Raw genomic sequence first — 24,797 nt, forward strand, 5'->3', positions numbered from 1 at the left:
AACTCCAGTTATTGAACGTTACGGGTTGTCTTTGTGTTGTTTACCTAGTGAAGCAGTAGGAGACAATAAGTCGAATCACTTTCCTTCCTCCACTTGTCATCACTTCGTCTTTGTCGTAAACGCAGATATATTCCGCCTCGTAACTGGCTTTAACGTTACCGTGTGACGGTATGACAAAAACAATAACGTTATATTAACATTATATCCACAAGCGACATGGTCTGCTGAAATGTCCTATACCATATGTATGGTTTCGTCTGTTATGATTAGTTAGTGTAACGTTAGTGGAGAATACCCATCACTAGTTTCCCGAAGACGATGCCATAACATATCATTGTTTTGTCTGAAACCCCAAAAGGACAAAGAAGAGCAGCGAGCTAATCGTCCTCACGTTGGAGGCATTTTAGCTTAAAAAAAAGACTTCAACGATTACCGTTAATTGATTTGACATCGAATAGCTCCGCATTGACTGGTGGATAATGACGGTTATTGATGTGTAAAGAAGAAAAGTATCCGAATGTCTTCAGCATAATCTATTGTTACCCGAAAGACTTCAATACAATACCCCAAAATGAATTTTTTTGGAAATCTTATTCGCAGACTAGTTAATACAGGAACGTTGGCTAACAGCTCACATTCAGTCAGTGGGCTATTATTTAAAGGTGGACGTGAAATATGGAATAACTAATGCTATTTAGTTATTTTTTTGCAAACTGTTGGGGAGCCTAAGTTTCCCGAGCAGGTTAATCTATTCTATAGCATCACTTAGTCTTTTTTTGCCTTGTATTTTCATTTAATTTCTATATATAAATTAGTATATTGCAGTAAACTGTACAAAACATCTTTATCTTTACTTTTCCTCGGCCTCTTCTCGCCCACATTATACAGCACTGTAACAAATGGAGTCCACGGTAGTTATGTTAGTAATAAAGATTCAAAGCGATGTCCTCTGTGATCGGTAATGATAACAAAGGATTTATAGTCTCAAAGGATGTACATGGGCATCTTTTCTATCCATTAGCCTGCCTTGTTTATCACAGCAAAAATAATCCTTTATCACCAGATGTCACGCAGTGGGTTTCCTCTGAGACAAATAATCACTTGCACTGGTGATTTGTACCACACTGGTGACTTTATATTTAGTAATCTTCCATTTATTCATAATAAATAAATACTAAGTGTTTCTTTCACATTGTTGTTAGTGTACCACTGCTCGCAGGCTACTACAAGGCCATCATGTGTAATCCAGACTAAGTGATGCACCACTTATATCATGTACTGCACTCATCTAATTTCTCAGCATCACCCGATCGCAGAGATAGACCAAAAAACACGGTCCATCCCCAGTTATCATGCAGAACTTTATATAATTATGAACTTTATTTTTATGTCATGCTTATCATTGTCTGTAGAGCCTTCCACATCATTCTCAGTTACATACCCATATCAGTTGTATGTAATATTTACAACTAAAATGACTGCAGGGGAGGCTTGATCTTTAGAGGGAGCAGCTGCACAGCAATTTCGGAGTGACTCGGGCATTGCCAGGTCTGCAGCTCCTTTATGGGAAAAATACTGTGTCTCCCACACGCTGACCCCCAACGTCCCTCAGATCTCGTGACTCCAGCCCTCTGCCAGTCACTACGAAAAAAAACCTGTCATCTGTAGTTGGTCCGCTCCGCTCTCGGCAGACCTGCAGCTCGCCATCGGGCCTTCGAACCCTATCACCATAAACCTGACACTGGAGATGATGTGTCGTGGAAAATAAACATCCCAGTGCAGATTTGGAGTGAAACACAAAGTAGAGCCTGTATATTTTTATTACCGTGATTGTTATTATTTTGGACATTACTTCGATGCATCATTACAGAGGATAATATAACACATATACCCGCATTATCTTCTATTGCATCGCATATATTGAGCATCCCCTGACCTAAAGCTAGCATAGTATGGAGTTATGTGGCCTCACTGTGTTTAGGTCAGCTGCTTTATGTTATTGGCTCCCCGGTGCTTTTGCTCCATCCGCGAGCTCGACAAAAGAGCAATGCAGAAAATGTTGTTCTCGCGGTGGAGAGAGATCGCAAAGACACATTTTACCTCGGCATCCTCCGCCTTACATGTGTGGACGATCCGATCCAGTGTTATTGTTTCCGGTTCAGCTCGTTGGATAGATCTCGTCCAACTTGCTTCGCTGTGTTTCAGTTGATTTCGACGTTGGTACCATCAAAGGAAAACGGATTCTTTCTCGACTTGTCACACAAGAGGAAATAGATAAAGCGGAGACGAGCGTTTCTTTATGGACAGCAGCCACAAGGCATGTTGTGTGGAGGTATTGCTCGTGTCCTTCTCAGACAGACACACTCCTACTGTCTCAAAGTGGTGAGTATATTTCTGGGAAATGAGGCTAACTGAAGTCGGCTGGCTGACGGACTGTTATGATGCCATTCCGCATCAAGATTAAGTTTTCACCTAGCCCTAACATATTTAATTGTTGTATTTTTTTAAGAATTGAGAATAACTGACATGTCCTTGGGAAAAGCAGTAAAAAAAACAAGTGACTGCTAATAGGTTGAACCTACCTGCCATCCCATCATTCACGTTAAGCCACTATGTTATGTAACGCTTTTTAAGTGTTCAGTGGGCTTATTCTGTATTCAGTCAGTCATAAAAGTAGAAGAAAATAGCTCCTAATCATTTCGTGACGGGTTTGGAGGTAACAACTTAGATACGAGTTCCATTCACCCCCGAAAGTGTTGAGTCGGGCACACTGTTAATTAACAAATCTCTCGCATGAGCAGCTTCCCTAAACGCTTCGTTTTCATACTGAGCCGATGACAGAAAGCTGAACGCATTAGTTCGGAATCCAACGTTCACAGCCTCTTCCTGTGAGAGTGCAGTCAGAGGAGGTAGTCGCTCAAACGGCCCATTCTGCACCCAGGACTAAGTACAGTAATGGTCTTTTTACTGTCACGTTCCTCTGCAAATCCTCCGTAGCGCTTCCGCACATTTCATGAGTCTATACGGCACGTCTGCTCGTTATTTTTAACAAGGTTATGTTCTTTTGCTACGAATTTCTTGTGTCTTTTCTCAATAGATGGCAACGTCAGGGCTTGGCAATGTAGGATATTATTCACACTAATAATAGGGCGAGTCAGTAAATAATTTCTGATTCACTTCTGCACAGCACTGGATGGGGATTTGTTCAAGTCCCAAAAAAACGGGACATTTAGCCGTGAAGCGACTTTCTGGGGGACAGCGAGGAGACTTCATATTTCTCATCTGCAGTGCAAATACAGTCGCTGTTTGTTTATGGCTAGAAGCCTAAGTGACATTGTCAGTGGTTTGATGAAACACAAGCCAAGGAATACGAGCGGGCGATGAAGCTACCTTCATGCTGGACACGTATACGTCTCGAGTCCCGGCGTGCACAGTGAGACGCCAAATTACAGCTGATGGGTTTAATCTGCTAAATGATGCAGCGAGCTTGATCAAAACAAATGAATCATTATGCAAAGAACAAAAGAGACACAGTGTTCTGATTGTTTCCCTGCACAGGTGAGGGCCTTGCATTGCCTTGTACAGGGTTCGTACGGTCATGGAAAACCTGGAAAAGTCGTGGAATTTTAAAATGGTCGTTTCCAGGCCTGGAAAAGTCATGGAAAAAACTTAAATCATAAAAGTTTTGGAAAAGTCATGGAAATGTGTTAAAATCACATGTTCATTTACGCCGCGTTTTAAATAATAAAAAATGTTTTTTAAAGAAAGACGCTCAAAATATTAGCCGTCGATAGCTCTCGATACACAACATTTCCTACAGTTTTCATGTTTATACTGAGATTTTAGTTTGGTCATGGAAATTTGGTTTAAAGTCATGGAAAAGTCATGAAAATCCATCGGTTAACATGTGTAAGAACCCTGATTGTAGGTTTACCTTGATCTATCAGGGTTTAAGTGTTTGTTGAAACTAATCCAAACAGGCTGTCGCTGGGGCCGACATGACCACTTTCTTGCTAGCATCAGCAACTTCTGGCGATATCGTTGATGCGTACTTTTATCAATTTGTCAAAGAGTTGGCAACACTGAGTTTTTCAGTTGGATGATTTTAAAAATCCAGCACCGTCTTGCCAGTTTCTCAAGATAACCAGCCCTGCGTTATTTATATAGCCCAAATAAAGGCAACGGACCTCCCACCTTAAGGTCGGCATCACTTGGTTTATTACATCTATATTGTATAACTTGTGGATTAGAATCGTTACATTACATAAATGCATTAACATTTATTGCAAAAAAAAATCAAGATTCTGAATCTGTGATGTGCTGTGACACACACATGCATCCCCGAGTATAAACACACCTCATTGACGGTCACTGAGAGGTTCACTTTGCGGACTTAAACGTTGGTATATGTTGCTTGTACCTGATGACTTTCGGCTTTTTGTGGGGCGCAAAATGGACAGTTAAAAAAAAATATGGGGATGAACTCATTCTCCATGAAATGTGCAATAGCATTCCTACCATTCCCAATCCGGGCACAGAAACATTAAACTTTAATGTGGGAGATGAGGATTTTTCTGGGTTAGCACACACGGCAAAAAAATCCTTCATTAATCGCTTAAATCAGAACAGAGTCCTGAAAGTCTTATTTCCCTAAAACATGGAACGGCTTCTGTCTACAGTGGGATATTTCTTTTTAGTAATCTGTTTTTATTACAGATTATTTTCAACATACTTCTGTGCTACTAATGCGGCGATCTGCCTCAGTCCTCTTCAGGATATTAACATTAATACCTGAGGACGCTGTATTCAGGAACAACTGGTTAAAGTCTTGAATACCGTGTATGAAAAAAGGCTGTGTGCATTTGTAGTGGTGTGTAGATTCCTACGTGCGTTTTTATTTGCACCGGTGTGTGTATCGCATATTTGGATATCAAGATAGGGCTTAACCTCTCATGTTTAAATCTTTATTAATCCAGACCGAAGCCGGTCGAGCCTGTCGCTGATCTTCGGCAGCGTTATATATATATATATATATGTATATATTTATATGTATATATATTATATGTATATATATATATATATAATAGCGCTGCAGCAACGATGTGTTTGGATACAGAAGTGCGACGTGAGAAAGAGAGCGATGGTGCTACACGTCTGACTCTATTATCTCTCGACATTTTTTATATTGTGAAAAGTTGGAGCCATTCGGAGCTTTTTTAAATGCTGTGATTATTTCGGCGCCGTTTATTTTTTTCTCTCATTATTTCTGGTGAGTGTGGGAGACTTCAAGATAATAACGCAGTTCCCAATAGTCAACGGGTGTTATGTTCTTTTTGTGTGTGTGAGTTGGGGGTTAGTTAGATGTGAGCGTGTTGCCTGACACGAGTAAAAGAACCTTGACGGTTCATTTTCGACTATCGCAGCTTTACTCGCCCCCGTATCTTTACGACGGTGATACATCCCATTGTTACTATTGTGCCTTGCGCTCAAATTTCAGGAGAAACCTGAGCGCTGCTAAAGTAGAAACACAAACCAGAGTAAAAGCCCCGAGCCACGTCACCGTTGTTGCTTTCCTCTCTGGATTGGCAGAAGCCAGCGCTTTCATCAATTATGAATGAACGTACTGCATACGGCGGCTCAGGCCTCCAGGATGAGCCTCTCCCGCTGAGCAACATCATTATGCAGAATGTTTTACCATTTCTATTTTTAACTTTTTGGGGGGGGGGTATTTGTAGCTGGATCCAAGCCCAATGTGTCTTTGACTTGAGTGCAAACTCACAGCGCTCCACTCTCTCCAGGTCCCAGACATGTTTGTGAATCGGCAGAGTGAAGACGACAACAACAACAAAAAAGGTCCTCCCCGAATGGCCCCTCCGACCCGGCCCGTGTCGAGCACCTGCAGTGTGCGAGCTGTTTGCCTGACCACGGCATGAAAGAGGCCTGTGTTGGACGCCGTTGGGCCGGGGCACACTGGTGCCTGTGTGTGACCGCGTGGACGTGGATGTGTACTGGATGAGTTTACGGGGGGAAAAGCTGTGATGGGGGGGGCGGGGGGGTGGAAACAGGATGAAGAAAGTTTTCCTGTGCAGCGTGTGATTTGAGCACTGTACTGTATGATTTACATTCCGACCATTTTATATTTGACAATTGTGCGCTTTCCATTCTTGACTTTGATTTTAGGATTTCTATATATACTGTATCGGCAGACGCCATTTCATTCGCTGGCTGGCGCTCATATCATCAGATCTCAAAGTAGCTGCAGTGATGTTTGCCACATAAGGTACACCTTATGCGACTCAGTAGATGTGCACATGATCCATGAGCAGTCTAACCAGGATGATTGAGTGAGAAGTGTGCAGTTTAGTCTCCTCCCAAATTGTAGAAATGCAAGGCGATGAACTGCTGCTGTGACTTTCAGCTGAAGCTTCATCTCTCCAGGCTGGGTTGTTACATCTGGCTTTTTGTCTCCCCGCACAGGGACTCTGAAGTTGATTCTCAGCAGTCAGTCTAAGCGCATACTTGACTCCAAATTGAGGCATTTTCACACACTGCCTTTTTTTTAAATCTCTATTTCTGAGCAGTTTCATTAAACCTCTGAAGGAAGGCATTTTATCGCGCGGTATTTGTTGGTCACAGACTCAGTTTACATTAATTAGGTCCTCCCCGCTGTAAACCGATCCATATATCTCATTGCTATGGCAGACTCGCCGCAAATGGAATTTTTTCCTAGCGAAGATCACTGCCAAAGCCTTTGTCTGATCCCGACGTGTAATTCCTCACCCCGTCGAGCCTCATTGCCTCCGAGCCTTTGATTACCATCGATGATTGTTGTGTTACGCGTAAATCTTTCGGCCACAAGCGGCACACGTGGCGTTATTCAACCACGTCAAGAGAGAAAAACCAGCCGTTAGTGGAGCCAACGGGGACTTTAGCCGTCCCAGCCTTGGCATGCCTGCCGGGCTTTTTCCAAACGTCGTTGACCACAGACTCTGTCGGCAGCCTGACCACAGCCAGCGGCACACATGCAGTGCGCCGCCCTCGTCTCCTGCACCGGCGCACTGCAGTGCAGTCCGAACAGCCGCCGGCTCATGCAGAGTCTGCCTGCATCCAGGCATCACTGATGGTTTTCAACACCTTCTTTGAACCCTTCCTTAGAATCTGTTTTGTGGGACAGGAAAAAGTACAACAGCCCTGGTGTCAGGAGTCAAGCTGATGTCGTGAGTTGGAACAGCAGCGAATTACCGTCGCATTGAAAATGCGGAAGGTTATGTTTTGATCGCCGTTTATTTATTTATTTGTATGCGTGTTATTCGCATAACTCAAAAAGTATTTAACCGAATCGCATGAAATTTGGTGGGATGATTGGTTATTATCCGGGGACCATTTGATTAGATTTTGGGATCGATCGGGTCAAAGGTCAAGGTCATGAAAAGGTCAAAATCTTCTTTTTACCATAGCGCGGTAAATTTGTATCCAATTGGCATGCAACTAATGCCAAAATGTTCATAATTCAATGCCCAATCTTGTGATATGCGAAGGTATGCGCTCTGCCGAGTGCCCGTTCTAGTTGTATCTGTGCCGATTAAGCACAATCTCTTATCAGCTGCATGTTATTGTCTTAGAGTAAAGGGGTCTGTAATCCTCCAGCATATTTGTATTATGCTGTACGCCACGCTATAATGTGTTTTGCTGTTGGGGAGTATGCAGCAGTTTTTGAGTTCCCTCCGTCATACTGTATTGACAGTTTTGTACCCTGGGTTTTGAACAACATAACGACTGCCCCTCAGTGTTTGTCATTTGGCGCATTGGCCGGGCGTCCATGCTGCTCGCCTGCTGGTCCTCTTTCTGGACACACCGGCGGGCTCAACAACGCCAAACAGGAGGCTGATCAAGAAACCACACATAACTCTGAAAGTAAGCTCTGCTCCCCGACAGTCACTGCACCACAAGCTGTCCTCTCACCACTGGCTCTCCTTGATCTCAGTGTGATTCAACTTGCACTCGCCATATGGACCAACTCGTTTGTGTCACACCTTCTCCCGCACTGTAGAGACCTTGTGTTTTGATTCTTCACACGACCGAGGAGGATCAATGAAATGTAGTTTTTTTTAAATCCATATAAATTCAGCTTACGTTGGGCCCCGTCCATTACCCAGCTACGATTCTTGTTCCCCCCCCAGCAGTTGTATCTGTAATGGGCTCTGATGTGAGTTAATGTGATGCAACCTGCTGGCCGTGTGGGTGGAGCTACAACCACCGGGGCATAAAACAATCGGAGGCAACTTCGGGCACAGCACAATGGTATAGCTTGCTCCTTCAGTACGCCATGCAGATTTGCTGATATGGTTGTAAGGGAATGAGATTGAGTAATTTTTCCTATTTTTTTTCTCCCAATATAAACAAAAGTAACGATTTGGTATGGAGCTGTTTTTTAGTTCACACGGTTAAATTGAATTTAAGTTGTGATGCTCGACCGCGGTCCTTGACATTTGACGCCTCAACTGCCCTGTGGTAGTTGGTTTGTCAGCAGCATCGCTCCTTCTCCCATATTCTATGAAACTATCGGGCAAAAAAATATCAATATGTGCCATTACATAGGATTGTGTGTATGCTGCATCATTTGGGCAAACATATTTGAGCTCTCAACATTGGAGGTCATTTGAAAAATCAGCGTAGCGTCAATTCAGTGCTGGTGCTCCCTAAATGCTGCAGTGAGCACCTGGTCCGGTGACTGTGTCCTTGGCTGAGGAATTCACTCACTTAACCCAGAAGATCTCACATTTTTAGACCTAAAACACAACGAGAGTGAGTGGCTTTCAGTGACAGCCGAGCAGATGGCTAGACACACACACACACACATCGGGCTTTTTACCAGCAGGGACAAAAGGGGAAAAAAGCACATGGAGCCTCTCGTATCAAGGCTAGCCGCTCACGCTGCTGCCATGTCAAACGGCTCGAATGATCATAATCACGAACTCAGAGCACGGAAGGAATTTCCTGACGATCTAATATCTGCACGGAGCTCCATGCGGTCCACGAGTCGAGCCAACTGTAACCTTTGACACATGCTGTTCTCCATCTGCCATAATTTTTGCTCCTTTCCAGTATGCACTTTGCAAGAATGAATGAAAATTGAAATGTGACAATTAGTCACTTAGATGCAAGTACATTTCCAGTCCAGTGCATTTGGTTTTGCTGCTTTTTCTGACATTATCTTACTGTTGGCCCAGCAATTTGGCGTTTCTTATCCTTTAGACTGCCGCTGCTGTATAGAGCGCAGGTAGAGAAATCCTAATGGAAAGGCAGAAAAGGATGTAAACTTTCACACATGCAAATGTGTGTAACATCCGCCTTAACGTCATGCAGAAATATGGGTTGAGAAACCTTGTATGCAGCAACACGTACACAGTCCGCCATGGCCAGATGATTGTGGTGGCTTTATGGGTTGTGTAGCTGGCGGTTTGTGAGTAGCAGCCTCCAGGCTTTACTGTGCTGACTCGGTTATTCTAGGCAGAGATCTTTTTAGAATTTTTTTCCTCTTTTTTTTTGGCATGCATCTCGTGTATTATTTGGTTTTCTCATTTCCCTATTGTGTCCAGTCCAGGCTATATTCAATAAAAACACATCTTTAAACAGAAGATGTTTTCTTGAGGTCCAGCACTTTTACTCCCATTTATGATAATTATGTTTTAGCTAAATTTTGTTGAGTGCAATTGTTTTAATTTCATATACAATGATTAGCCGCAGTTCTTTCATTACAAACAGATGGATATGACACGTTCTTCACAGTGTCATAATTGATATTTCGCCAATGTTTCAGTTAAATTTGTTAGAGACGTGAAAGATGCTCCTGTGGTTTTAGCATTTACTGTATGTGACTATTTACTGACCGTATGGGCTGACGAAGGAAAACCAATACAATCTTGTAACAAGACATTTAGTGGAAATATGAATATTATTGAAAGCACAATAAGTTCACCATTTGGCAAAGACAAGTGCACGTTGCATCTCCTGGTTTAGTCTATCTGGTGATGATGTTTGTCTTAGCATAGCTGTACATTACAACAGACGACTTCATGTTGTGTTGTTTGTGTCTTAAAAATAAATATACCTTTTCTCTAGTAAAGTGATGAAATACTCATGTTCACCTTATCCAATCGACGGAAAGTCAGTTATGCAATATTGCTTTTGTGTGTCGTCCGTGATGGTTTTATGTGCACGGGGAAGAGAGAGAGGATGGGTTGTTGGATTTCCACCCGGGGGGGTTAGGGTGAGATCCAACGAGGAAAAAAATCAGATACACACACAACTCCTTTAAGCATGGTTATATTCGAAACTACAGTCGTGGACTTGTTCCAGAATAAACTAGAATGGGCACTCGGCAGAGCGCATACCTTCGCATATCCCAAGATTGGGCATTGAATTATGAACATTTTGGCATTAGTTGCTTGCCAATTGGATACATATTGACCGTGCTATGGTAAAAAGAAGATGATAAGATAAGATAAGATACTTTATTAATCTCCAAGGGGAAATTAGTTGTCTGCATTTAACCCATCCTTAGTTAGTTATAGTAGGAGCAGCTGCAGTGAGTGCCCCGAGCAAAAGGGGGTTCAGTGCCTTGCTCAGGAAGACACTTTTTGCCTCCGGGAGAGAGATGGGGGATCGAACCGACAACCTTGTGCAGTTGCCCTTACCCTCTACCTGAGCTACAGAGCTAGCCCCAGAAGGAACAATTGAAACCTGAGGACCCCTCTTGAGGGGACCTTGAGGCAACAGTGCTAGCCACTACACCACTGTACAGATGTTGACCTTTTCATGACCTTGACCTTTGACCCGATTGATCCCAAAATCGAATCAAATGGTCCCCGGATAATAACCAATCATCCCACCAAATTTCATGCGATTCGGTTTAATACGTTTTGTGTTATGCGAGTAACACGCATCCAAATAAATAAATAAATACACGGCGATCAAAACATAACCTTCCGCATTTTCAATGCGAAGGTAACTACGCTGTCCAAGTTGATTGTAGTGGAAGATTATACCACCCAGTGCAACAATATGGCTTTTGAATGTGTTTTCAATCGCTTTTGCATAATCGCGTAACTCTATGGAATGAAGGCATTAATTCAATCAATTAGTCAATACTTGATATTAGGACTTATGAGGTCTTTTAATTGTATTTGCTGAGAGAACTAAAAGGCTTATGTGCTTGTTACATTTAGGATTTAGTCAAGTTGACGGTACATTCAGAACATGATGTGTTCAGGGTCCAGTGGACTCCTCACACTTTTAGAAACGGGGCTGAGTTGTACATCTCTCGACAGGATTAAATTGGAGAATGGGCAGATGGGAGATTGGCCAACTCAAGCTGCCCCTAAATCTGCCCCAGCTGCCTGGAGATATTACGCTCCATCTACGGTGATTTAATCCGTCCTTAGACACGTCATACTTGGTTTCAACTGGGCTAGAGACTGTTTGGGCACCAAAGAAGAAGAAGCCAGTCATGAATGTAAATGCTTCCTCCTACATGCAGGAGCACGCAGTGGGAATCATCCCCTCGGGTCACTGATGGTGCTTTGCGACAGTGGTTCAGTCTTCGTTTTGCTGGGTCAAATGGGGAATCCTCACGCTGACCCATATAAGCTGTTTGGCCGAGGCCTTCGAGTTGTTAAAATGATCTATCGTATTTCTGCGTCGGCTGCATTGTTTTTGGCTTTTATTGCTTTATCCCGGAACGATCGTCCCTCTTCGTCGCGGGGCTGATATTCGAGCTGCACCGCGAAATGGAAATGTCACCCACTCTTGTCAGTGAATGTTGCTTTCTGCTCTGTTTGACCGTGATCTCACTCTACTCTGCTTTCCTCACAGGTGAGCCGCGCAAGTTTGACCCAAACTTCAGAGGGCCCGTTCAAAACCGGTACGGCACACACCCAACACCACCACCTTTTGCTTTAGAATTGTTCAAGGTTCAAGGTTTTTTATTTGCCATCTGTGCCTAGACCAGCAGTCCAGACACATCGGAATTATTTTTGCAGGGTTCTCCGAGTCAACAGAGGTACAAAACAAACACACTAATAATAATAATAATAGTAACAGTAATAATAATAGAAATATGAAAAATATATATTTTTTAAAACACTGTACAAAAAACACACTGTACATTGCGTTATGTTGCGTCTAACCATGTTGCAGTATCATCATAAATAATAACACTTTTGATGCACAGTTAAGTCACTGCTTTCAAAAATGTCAGCAGAAATCTCGCGAAGGATGTCTACAACATTTAAATAGATAAAACAGTATGTGTGTACATGTGCATCCCACTAAGAAATGGTTTGTTTGTTGTTGTTTGGGCTTTTTTATTCTGGTGGCCTGACCGTATAACTATTTGTCACTGTCTTCCGTGTCTATTGATTTTTGTCCATTGTGTGATCTTTTTGGTACACACCCAAGTCGGTGCACTGATGGATTGATCGTTCGTCATGCCACGTTAATAAAGATTGAGGCCGAGTGCTGGCAGCTCTCTCCACTCCACCACACAATCAATGGCCATAAGTCAAGCTGGTGGCTGGAGTTAGCCCAATGACGCACACTATTAACCAGACGGATACACACAAACTGATGTAGTCCACACATCACCGGGGCTATTGCATCAAGATGTCTCCTGTTTTTACTCCGCTTCTCCTGATCAATTACAGCCTACCACCTGCCTCCATAAGGGCTACAATTGTATTCAGCTCTAGCTATATGTCTTTATAAACTGATTCCCATAAAATTGGCAACTTGTGTGATACTTAAGGGCACTTAAAAGTGAGCTCACATATGCCAAAAAAAGATAACGACGCTGCTTTACAGATGTGACCTTCATCTAGAATCACAGACCTATGAACTGTAGATTGAGAATTGTCCCTCCAAAAATGAATACGCATTTTTAAAATGAAGTCTACATTTTATGACTACCTGGTGTCCTGGCACAATGAGGAGCAGAATTTTTGCAATAAAGCGAAAAACCATTCGAGGGTGTCGCCACAGGCTTTTTTTTTGATGACTTAGTCATTTTCTGAGGTAATGTAGGCTCTTATCTCTTTTATGTTCAATGTCAGTTTGGCAGGCGGCTGTAAAGACATGTTTCATACCTCCGGTGCCTCTCCAGCCAATTTCACTGCTGCAGCTGGGTGAAGGCGCCAAGTGTACTTTGATGTTTCTGTAGCTCAGAGGCTCTTCTTAATGAGAACTGGGAGAGAACCGACTCTGCGGTCGTCTTGTTTTCATGCGAGTGCGGGGCGCCGAAATGAAGTAACTATATCTGTGGTTATTGAGCAGTACTCTAAAAGGACCCACAGAAGTTGGCTCGCTGTGGTGTTCAGTCAAACTGGGAAAATATAATACACATATATAGTCTGGGTCAAAAATATATACAGTGGAGCTACAACTGCACAACCGTATTGCAATGTCGTAATAATGCCTTTGATGTGCACTCACAAATTGACTTCCTTTACGAATCATGTGTGACAACTTACCTAAAGGACCCTCGTGTTTGTCAGAAAAGTTCCTCCTCGGCTTCACGACCGTGAGAAATATCCCTATCGTGTGCAAAGCTGACCCCCCCCCCCCGAAATGTCCTTTTACCGTTAATGTCTGTTACATAGCCGAGACAGGCTGGAGGATTCGCACTACAAGCGGGACCCACGCTCCTCCGTGGCACTGCTGCCATCTGTGTCACCTTGGCTGGTCACTTGACACAAACGTTTATTATTGCTCTTACAGAACTTCTAGTACTGTTTTAAAAAAAATAACAAATGTCTTTCCCAGTTCGGTACACAAGCAGGGCAACGCTTTGGTCCCACTTCACATCCAAAGGGGCCAGGCTGGGGTCCACATAGATTTGCACTTTTGAATTTTTCCTGCTTTTCTGAGATAAGAGTACCAAGCGAAAACTAATTCAACGCCCCTCACTTTGTCAACTTCTCTTCAACACTCTTCAAAGGTGACTTTGTCTTCCCGCCGTGGTGCCGTGTGCACTTTGTCTTCATAATGGAGACGGATCTACAGTAACATATCACGGCGTAGGAGAGGCAAGGTCAGCTTTAAACTCCCAGACCAGATCTCCCCCTTCAATCATCTACGATGTGTTGTTGCTGAGTGATATCTAACTTATCTTCCAGCTCAAGGAATTCTTTGCTCGTAGTGTGTATTTATACTTCTCATATTCACTGCCAATGTAAAACTGTAGCGGTCTTCCCCAGGCAGAACTGTGCCCACTTGCAGCCTTTGTTTCCCTATTATCTCCCAAAAATAATTGCTGTGCTTTTCCTACACAAAAACAATAGCTTACACCAAGTCCCTAAATCTTATTTCATATGACAAGCAACTGCCCGTTTAGTCTTTTGTCTTCCAGCGGTTATTGGCGGTTTGGCTGATGTCGAGATGTTTGCCTGAAGATAGAAAGCAGATGTTCTCTGGGTAGCGATATCATATTTTGAATGTGCAAGTCTGCACAGTCTTAATGTAACTCCAATGAGAGCAGTGGTGATGGAGTGGTCTTGTTTTCAAATGAGAAACGAGGAGAATTGGCAGCCTTTTCTGGGGCAGAAAACATTCCCGAGCCTCTATATTGCTACGTTCAGAGCAAACCCGTGTCCCAGAGAAGCCGGTTAACACAGAATACAAGATTTACCGCAGTTATTAATGAAGGAGCATAGCAAGTAGCTCTTAAACTTACAGGCTTGGATCATTTGCAATGTAAACGTAAATTACACAGATCTAATTGATTCTAAGAGGCTACTCCGAGTAACTACCCTGACTATGGTCTATTTAAAGCTATATCCATCCCTCTCTGTATGGGTTGTTCTGTGCGCATCGGGGCTCTCTCCGCTCTCTGCTACTTAATCTTGAAAATGTATTTGGATGCTGGAGAGTCGCCTGCAGAGAAGCATGTAACCATGCTGCATCCAAAACGAGGACGAGCCACTCTTCAAAGAGCAACACAGAGGAAACGTTGTCACATCTCCGCTCTCAGGCCTCCTTTTCACATTGCTTTCGCTCCTCTGAATGAAAAGAGGAGAAGGGCTGAAAGCTGGAGGAGATGAGGGTCTCAAGTCAATTTGTGTTGCGCATGGTGTGAGGAGGCGCCTATGTATGTCCTTTTGTATGGTACTGCTGGGCACAGTGGATGGAGCTTGGCTTCATTCAAGACTGGGCTCAGTACTCCTACCCAAATTATTATTATTTTTTTTTAAAGGGGCTGGAATGACAGCTTCTCTCCGAGGGGATGAATCCTTCCTGTGGGAGAGAGACAGTGAAGAAAGAGAGAGAGAGACTCTGAGACGCTGCTTTACACGAGCAAGCTGAGGATGCTGTGGGGAGAGAAGCAAACTTCAAATAGCTGCCTGTGCCTGTGGCACAGTTAACTCTGGGGGAGGGGGGATTCAGGGTCTCATTAGAAAGTCAGTCGACCTCCACGACAGTGTCTCTAAAATAACGTGTGTACAGATGACACCTTGTTATAACTGCGAGCAAATGCTGCACCCGGATATAAAGCTCAAACCCCCGACAACGAAAGAGTTAAACACACAATCAACTCAAAAATGTGCATGTGTTTTTTTCTCATGACAGCCATACATTAATCACCATATCTTATGAATCTTTCCAGTGTCACTCGGCTGTTATTTGTTTTCACACGTGTGTCTGCTCCTCCCTCCCAGGAGCTGCACTGATGTGGTGTGCTGTGTTATCTTCATCGTCGTCATCATCGGCTACATCGCACTGGGTACCGTGGGTGAGTTTGACATATCGCTGCTGAATGCAAAGTCCTTAATGACACACACACACACACACACACACACACACACACACACACATTCATACATAGGATATGATACGTTCTGGAAAGGAAATAGAGTGAAAATGTCTGGCTGTGACAATAATTTGTCAAAATCTTAATTCACCACAAACATAATTGACTTGTTCCACTCGACTTGATTCCTAATTCAAGTTGGCTGTAGCACATTGGGGAGAGCGGTCGTCCTGCAACCACAAGGTCCCCGGTTCGATCCCCGCTCTCCCCATGAGTTGCATGTTGAAGTGCCCTTGAGCAAGACACTGAAACCCTGGGCTGTGCACTGCAGCCCTCTGCTCCTTAATAACTAAGGGTGGGTCAAATGCAGAGAATAATTGCCCCACTCTGGGGTCAATAAGGTCTACATTATTATTATTATGATGCAATGACACTGAAGGAGAACACAAGCTGTTTTCTTTCTTTGTCTGATTTTTTTTTCTTCATAATTTCACGGTGGACTATGCAACAAAATGTCTGATTGTTGAAATTGCGTGGGAGTTTTTTTATTTTTTTTATTTGACTGGATGACCAGTGATTCCCTCTGGCTCCCTGTTTCATTCACATTTCCTTGAAGCTGTCTGGTTCACTTGAGTGTGACAAAGTCCACTTGGTCTGCAAATGACTGAGGCCATACATTATGGTGCATCTCCTCATTGGCTTTCCTTTCTTTCCGCCTCGCCTCAAGTTTTCCTTTTCCTATCCTGTTTTATCCAGCACACCCGACCGCACATTTTTGTCCTCTCTTTTTTACACGTATGATAAACATCAGGAATTAGGAGGAAATGAAATCCTGATGCTGTCACTTGCCAGCTTGTTGTCAGTGGAGTCACTTCTCAATCTGGGTTTGGGAAGATTTTACTGTTTCGCAATCATTTAAAAAGAGCAGGAGTCGTGACAATGGATGCGACTCCAAATACCAGGGTTCATACGGTCAAAGAAAACCTGGAAAAACCATGGAATTTTAAAATGGCTATTTCCAGGCCTGAAAAGTCATGGGGGAAAAAAAATCCCCAACGTTTTGGTAAAGTCATGGAAACGTGTTATATGAGTTTTAAATAATTAATATACTTAATAAGAATGACACTCAAAATATAAGCCAGCATACACTCTCATACGCACCGTGACTGTAAAGACATAAATGTTTATTATTTGTTATCAAACTATTGTCTCTCATTCATTTTTGTAATTTAAGGTCATACTGTATGCTTTGGAATTGTCATTGTTAGTTTAAATACTAAATGTTCTCACTTTTTCCTGTATGCGCCGAGATTTCAAAAAAATGTTTGGTCATCGAAATTTGGTTTAAAGTCATGAAAAAGTCATGGAAATCCATTGGTCAACACTGAAATACACACTGACATGTTCTGCAAACCAGCTGAAGAATTCTGTGATTCTCTCTGTATAATTTGTAAAGTTTCATCATCCTTGTTGTGTCACAGACTTGTAGATTGTCTTTGTTGTACGGCTTCACGTTCACAACAATACTGCATTGACTGGTCAGGGGAAAGGCCCGATGCCGTTCAGATCGGGCCAGCAAATGAAACGCGAGAATTGCTTCTTAAATTTAATTTTAGGGTTCCTGCAGCTCCTGTCTAGAGATGCACATTAACACAAATTAAACTGGATTGATTTGTTTTTAGTTTTCATCTGTGTCGATGTGTCTTCTTAATAAACATGCATGCATTCATTCCAAATAAATCAGTTTTTTTGTTGCTTTCTTAGCTTGTTTAGCCCACAGAGAGACACACATGGCCTTGGCCTGATGCACTTATACTTTTGATTCCTATAGCTTCATATGGTCGTTGAACCAGCTGTATCTGATGATGATGATAAAAAAATAATAAAAATGCAATACATGTCCTAAGGAAGGAATAATTACTCCCTGTTGCACAAAGCTCTCCGACTCCCTCTTCACGTGTCATTTAGGGCCACAGAGAGCCTTGTGCAGCTCGGTAGGTAAAACGCTGACACAGCCGGTTTCACGAGCATGTGTCTCTGTGTTTACTCATGGTAGCAATGTGCTGTGCTGTGTTTTCAGCCTGGATCAATGGCGACCCCAGGAAGGTCGTTTATCCAACCGACAGCCACGGCCAGTTCTGTGGCCCCCAGAACACCCCCAATGCGTGAGTGGAAAAAAAAAAAAATTTGACCACAATACACAGTGATGGTTTGTGATTAATTAAGGCAGGCTGGATGGCTCACTCTCTCCCTCTCTCTCTTGGTGTGCGTCTGTGTGTGCATGTGTGTGTGTGTGTGCGCAGGCTTGTGTTTAAATGCTTGCTCGTAAGACGTTGCAGTAATGGACCTGCTTCTCTGTCTTTTGAATCCTTCTAATATGACTTCTCTCTTTTTCGTCACCATTTGTCTCCACAGAAACAAATCCATATTGTTCTACTTCAACATGTTGAAATGTGCCAATCCTGCAGTTTTGATTAACCTCCAGTGCCCTACAACCCAGGTAAGAGACTGAATGACGCCCCCTTCTACCACCCCATGTTTGCCCGGCTTTGTGTTCCTCACCAACCTGTCCTCCACGCTTGATGATGCAAGATTGATGGGCTTTCTCATTAAGAGGATGTGTTCCCTCCTCCAGCTCTGTGTGTCCAAGTGCCCTGACCGATTTGCAACTCTACTGGATTCGTGGTCTGCCAGTGACTGGAATTACTACAAGCAATTCTGCAAGCCGGGCTTTAAGTTGAGCAGTAAGGTGAGAGACCGTGGACAGTAATAGACTTATTTGATAAGTAATATTCTTACGAGCCTCGTCTGGATGCAGTTCTCACTTGCTATTGTTTTGGAGACCAGTTAATGTGTGACACCCATGTGTGTATGTGTATATGTATTATAGCTTGTCATTTGCTTTGGACAGGTCTTATTCCCTCAGAATATTTTATATCGGCAAAAAGGGGCTAACAAATTGCAAGAGTTTGAACCTTCTTCTCTTGTAGACACACATTTTGAAAATATAATTGCACAAGAAAGCTTCTAAACTCAGATTTCATCACTTTATCTGTACAGTGGCTTTAATGAAGCGCCTAACAGCTCAGTCATACTGCGAGGACTGAATCACTGATTTCCCTTCCCACATCATCCCAAGTATGGGAAAGGAGTTGTTGAGAAAGTGTTACATGAGAAAGGATTCAATCCCACCATGTCACATCTAACTTTGGTCTTCAGGAATAATGATATTATTGATACCAACGCTCATTGTTAATGTTGCTGAAGTGAGAGGTTATTAACAGCTTCTTCCCTGCCACAGTCAGACTGATAACAAAACTAATAAATATGTGTAATAACCCAACACTAACTCATGACACTTATCATGTGCAATATGTGGCAATTAAAACTGAAACCAAAACTTTACATATTAGCACCTTTCTTGTTCTTTTACATATTACCCCCACCTTCTGTATAGTGTATTATTTATAATATGTTTTCTTTTTTCTTGTTTCCAATAGATTTCCAATGTGTCTGAACTGTTGGTCTAGGCACACTTGGCAAATATAAACTTAAATCTGAATCTTGAATCTATTCTATTTTAGAGATACACAGAAACCTACAAGACGGGTTCAGATAAAACAACGGAAAGATCCGTTAATTAAATGGTAAAAGGCGCTCCACAATAATATTTTTAATTGTCGTGCCTTTTATTTCCCTTTTCAGTCCATTGTAGAAGTCATACGAGATGAAGACTGCCCATCTATGATCGTGCCGAGCAGACCCTGTGAGTACATCCGCATAACTGTAACCACAACAGCTCACTGTCTGTTTGCCGGGCCGCTAAAGAAATGCGTTTCAGTCCTTCAGCGGTGCTTCCCGGATTTCATCACACGAAATGGAAGTTTAACTGTAGCCAATCAGACCATCTTCAAAGACGGCGACAATAACAAGAGAAGCGTCAGCGACCTCAAAGACGCTGCCAAGTAAGATATGAACGTGACTCTTTATCCATGTTGTTCAACCAGTTAAGTTATGCAAAGCAAATGTAAAATTACTCTACACGAGATAGATGATTGACCTTTTTTGCTGTCGTAAAAAAAGAATTTGTATACATGTATTACCCGTGTAAAATAAAATGTTTTTTAAACTGTTACACTGTCAATAGGACTGCCCGCTCTGCACCCAGAGAGCTCGGGACAGATCCTACAGGGTAGGACAAGTGGGCATATCACCGAGGCCCAGGAATGTGACCAACCACATTCAAAGTCATTTGCATGTTTATTGCACGAAAGTGCAGCTTACGCTGAAGTTCCGGATTCGAACTTCAGGTGTAGCTACGAACTTACAACGGCTGCTTTGTAACTCTACGCCATCGACATGCCACTGGGCTGAGATGGCTTTACATAAGCAGATGAATCATGTATTTAAACCAGTGCGCTGATATTATAACATACATGATTCAATGGTTGCTGTGACCAACTTGTGTTTGGCCTGATTTAACTGGAAAGATAATGTGCTTTAATGCTTTTCTTTTTCGTAGCCAAGTAACAGCCATGCAGCGAGGAGTGGAAAGGTCTCAAACATGATTTATTATAGCTTTTTAACTTTGCCTCCGCCGTAGCTTTTTTGTAGACTAACCCCGTGTTTTCATTATAAACCATCTGTTCCTGCTTCCCTCCACCTGTAGCAGTGGATAGGAATCGGGACAGATTGATATAATTGTTTGTGGCATATATCTACCTCAGAACATCCAGTCATCTACTACTTTGGGTGTCAAAATAACATTGAGAGTGATGTGCTTCCCCCTGGTGGTCATTAGGTTTGCTCCCTGGATCTAGATATGAATGCAGGTATGCAGAACAGTGCTGGATATGATCCAAACTCTTGCTTATAGACAGGGTTTCAGTGACCTTTAGGAAACCGTTTGGTTCCAGAGCAGCTTTTATTGTTGTGTTGGTCCCTTAGCAATGTTAGCGTGTCCTCTGTCTGTACTTTGGAGATTTATCTGAGTCATAGGGGCAGTGTCTCTGCGGTCAAACAATTTTTTCAGCAGCAAATGTTGTGACTGTTTTACCGGCCTTGGAGTGGAGATCTCAACCTCCAAAGTCTGTTTATAATTTTCTAGACAGGGATGTCGTATGTGTACAGATTGTTAAGCCCTTTGAGGCTGATTTGTAATTTGTGATATTGAGCTATACAAAATAAACTGTATTGAATGTAATTTAATTGAAATTTAATTTCTTTAAATCCTCTGGCAGATTAGACAAGAAATAAGTTTAGTTCGATGCTGAGACATTTGTCTTTGGTGAAGACTTTTTTTTTTATGCACAGGGAAAGATGGATTGAGTCATTTGTGGTAGGTGACAAGTCAAACGGATAATTTAAAAAAAACATTACAGTTTATCTTAATACTGTTATGCAGAGTATTTGAAGCACTTCGTTTGTTGTATTAGTTATCGGACACTTCACCTGTACTGTGAATAGAAGCAACTGGGTTCTTGATCTGATACATCCATCAATACGTGTCCTTCCACATGCCGCTCTAATATCTACCGCCATACCGAAGGATCTATTGCTCCATCGCGCTTCAGTAACATTAACGCTGTTTTGTGGCTCTTTGATATTAAAGCTAGAATATTTCTCTTCAGACCCTCATAACCCAATCCATAGCTCCTGGAGCTGAGAATGTCAAAAGCAATTTTAAACTGTACCCATCTTTGTTTGAACGTGAGAGCATCAAAGATGAGTAAAGTGTCAAAATGTTTTTGAGAAACCCTACTAAATACATTTTTAGTTGCAGTATCGCAAAAGCGCCACAGCCCGCCTCTGTGTCCTTATTAAATCCCTTTTGCTTCTCTTCCCGCCTCACCTCGGTACTCCATCACAGAGGTATCTCCAGTCTGCTGAACGCCAAAGAAGTTGTCATAAAGATCTTTGAGGATTATGCAAATTCCTGGGACTGGATCCTCATGTAAGAATGTTTTCACTCTCTTCGTGGATGATGTGCTCCTCTGTAGTTGGGGGAGGGGAGAGGGGGGGGGAGATATAATGATGTAAACTATATAGATGATGAAACTTATTTAAATGTTTTCCCTGTTGCTATTACATGCAAATAATTCCTGCTGTCCTGCCAGTCAAGCACTGGTCAGTAACCAGTCCGTATGTGTTTGCAGTGGTCTGGTGATAACCATGGTGGTCAGTCTGATCTTCATCATCCTGCTGCGCTACACGGCCGGAGTGCTCCTGTGGCTCACCATCTTTGGCGTCATCACTGCGGTCGGCTTCGGTGAGTATCCACCAGAGACGGGGTTGCTTTGTACACGTGTCGGAGATGTTGCCCACGTGTTTTTTTTCACGTTTGACTTTCTCACGTATCTTTCTCGTGAGCAGTGCTGTTGTCACGGCGAGCTGTGGCAGATTTAGATGCGTCTTGACTTTCCCGTTGCGTTGTTTCCTCTCGCTCTGTCTCTCAGGTATCTGGCACTGCTACTGGGAGTACAGCACTCTGAGAGGGAAGGCAGGCGCTAACGTCACCATCTCTGATATCGGCTTCCACACAGACTTCAGCATTTACCTTCAGCTCAGCCAAACCTGGTTCATCTTCAGTATGTCGTTATTATCCACTCCCGTGCATTTGCTTCACTCTTTCTCTTGTATTGTAACACAAAACCTGATGGCCGTCGTGCAACGCTCGTCCCACTGAATACAATTGTTCCATCTCTGTAGACTTGAGTTTTAGAAAATGTAACCTTCATTATTATTTTTTAGCATATTAGTTGCATTGACTAGCTAAAAGTCACTCGACATATCTTTTGTTTTGTAGTGATCTCGCTTTCAGTGATTGAGTTCATTGTTGTGGTGATGCTGATATTTCTGAGGAAAAGGATCCGCATCGCCATTGCGTTACTGAAGGAGGGAAGCAGGTGAGTACCAATAGAAGTTTACTCCTTACAAATGAAATAGTCTCTTGACTTTTCTTTTTTTTCTTATAATGCAACACATTTCAAAAAAGATGTTTGATCTTTCTTGTTTCTAGGGCCATCAGCTACATCAAGTCCACTCTCTTCTACCCAATCATCACCTTTTTCCTTCTGGCCATCTGCATCGCTTACTGGGCCGTCACAGCTGTGTATCCTTCCAGCTGCTGGTACATTGATGAACTGTTTCACTCCCAGAATGCATGCAGTCTGTGGTAGTTGTACCGTAGAAAAGGACAACATCAAGTTTATTACAGGCTTCGTACGGTCATGGAAAACCTGGAATAGTCATGGAATTAAAAAGTGGTTATTTCCAGGCCTAGAAAGTCATCGAAAAATAATTACATCCCAAAAGTGTTGGATAAGTCATGGAAATGGATTTTAACTGAAAAGTTTGGTGGCCATAGTAACAGTAGCTCAGGGAAGCGGTTGGGATAATCCACTAGGCCAAGGAAGTGTAGATTTAAAAATTAAAAAGTACATGGTCATGGAAATCCATCGGTCAAAATGTGTATGAACCCTGTCATTAACATTATTCACAATATCTCCTCTACTAACTTTTGAGTAAACAGACCCTGCACTGCTGAGTTGATTGGAATGTATAGATATAGAACATGGAAGGTGCTTCTTTCACTTTTTCGAAAGCAAGATCCCAATGGGAGAACGCTTGTGCTCTGGTGTCTCAGTGAGTTGAACTTCGACCTATCAGTGTAAAGCCTGGATGGATGAGATGACTTTGTGTACGTGGATAAAATGCAAAACACAACTGAATATTTAATCAGAAGTCGCTGATTGTCGTGTGGATAAAATGTCCCTCTGTGTTGCCCTTAACTAGTGTGTTCTCAGCTTCTTGGCATCATCGGGTAATGCGGTCTACAAGGTCACCCCTACTGATGATACATGCATGTATGCCAACCTCACATGCAGTCCAAAGGTTCGTCCTCCACTCTCTTACCCAATGAACTCCATTTACTGGAGACATCCGGGTGTCACTCACACTTCATTTTCTGTAACCATGTCATGTCTCTGCCACTCTGAATACTTCTTGGTCAGTCGATAATCAATCAAAGTGAAAGTAATAGCTTTTCTAATCTGATAGCTAGCTGTGAGTTCTTAGAATCAATCTCTAATGCGCTAATGTGAATAGAGTTCACATCAGTTGCTGACGGCTAAGAACGAATATTTGATAATATATAAGCTTTTTTTGCTTCTACTTATAACATTTCAGTTTTTCTGTTTTGTATATTATATAGAATAATATTGTATTGTGTTGCAATGATTGACTGGATAAAAATATAAAACAACAACAAAATGATTCATCGATGTTAAAAACTGAGATACAGTGGAGGGAATAGCTTGTTTCTGTGATTTAGTCATTTTGTCTTGCTGTGAATTAAGTGGACCAGAAGTGTTTCATAAAATACGAGGTTGAATGCTCTTGTCTGACTACACACTGAGATCAAATCTGTTGCTTTCTTTCAGACCTTCAATCAGACCAATATCACCAAAGTGTGCCCCGGGTCACAATGCATGTTTGCCTTCTACGGTGGGGAAAGCGTGTACCACCGCTACATCCTGGTCCTCCATCTGTGTAACCTGTTTGTGTTCCTCTGGCTGGTCAACTTTGTCATCGCACTGGGTCAGTGCACTCTGGCCGGGGCCTTCGCGTCCTACTACTGGGCCCTGAAGAAGCCAAACGACATCCCTGCATTCCCCCTCTACTCGTCATTTAGCCAAGCCATAAAGTAAGGAAATATAACTACTACCCCAACAATTTACGTATGAATAAAAGTCCAATTTGGGACACAGCTTGTCTCATGAATGAGCCATTTCACAATATAAGCATCTATTGAATCTTAAGCAATGTTCAAATGTCTGTTATAGCATTTGTATTTCTCCAGTTACCACACAGGTTCTCTTGCCTTTGGATCTCTGATCCTCTCTGTGGTGCAGATAATCCGAATTGTACTCGAGTACCTGGATCACAAACTGAAAGGTAAACTCTTGACTCTTTAAACACAAATCGTACACTACTT

The 24,797-nt window shown here is 42.5% G+C and overlaps 1 protein-coding gene across 5 annotated transcripts in view; it reads left to right on the forward strand.

The window, feature by feature from the left end:
• slc44a5b (solute carrier family 44 member 5b) overlaps positions 1-24,797 on the forward strand; it is a 35,356-nt gene that overhangs the window by 528 nt on the left and 10,031 nt on the right. For 3 of the 5 annotated variants that reach the window (XR_008831689.1, XM_056414305.1, XM_056414304.1), the window contains exons 2-17: positions 11,875-11,923; positions 15,711-15,784; positions 17,883-17,967; positions 18,218-18,302; positions 18,438-18,551; positions 19,508-19,568; positions 19,644-19,767; positions 20,325-20,357; positions 21,672-21,755; positions 21,958-22,070; positions 22,258-22,389; positions 22,608-22,707; positions 22,821-22,913; positions 23,608-23,695; positions 24,244-24,506; positions 24,663-24,757. Coding sequence is in view for 4 of the 5 variants with exons in the window: in XM_056414305.1 (XP_056270280.1) it covers positions 11,875-11,923; positions 15,711-15,784; positions 17,883-17,967; positions 18,218-18,302; positions 18,438-18,551; positions 19,508-19,568; positions 19,644-19,767; positions 20,325-20,357; positions 21,672-21,755; positions 21,958-22,070; positions 22,258-22,389; positions 22,608-22,707; positions 22,821-22,913; positions 23,608-23,695; positions 24,244-24,506; positions 24,663-24,757 (1,593 nt within the window). In the remaining variant the exon portion in view is untranslated. The remainder of the gene's footprint in view (positions 1-11,874; positions 11,924-15,710; positions 15,785-17,882; positions 17,968-18,217; positions 18,303-18,437; positions 18,552-19,507; positions 19,569-19,643; positions 19,768-20,324; positions 20,358-21,671; positions 21,756-21,957; positions 22,071-22,257; positions 22,390-22,607; positions 22,708-22,820; positions 22,914-23,607; positions 23,696-24,243; positions 24,507-24,662; positions 24,758-24,797) is intronic. The other 2 variants (XM_056414307.1, XM_056414306.1) reach the window with 1 other exon arrangement.

The sequence above is a fragment of the Pseudoliparis swirei genome, chromosome 5 (assembly GCF_029220125.1).
Source record: "Pseudoliparis swirei isolate HS2019 ecotype Mariana Trench chromosome 5, NWPU_hadal_v1, whole genome shotgun sequence".
NCBI classification, from domain to species: Eukaryota; Metazoa; Chordata; class Actinopteri; order Perciformes; family Liparidae; genus Pseudoliparis; species Pseudoliparis swirei.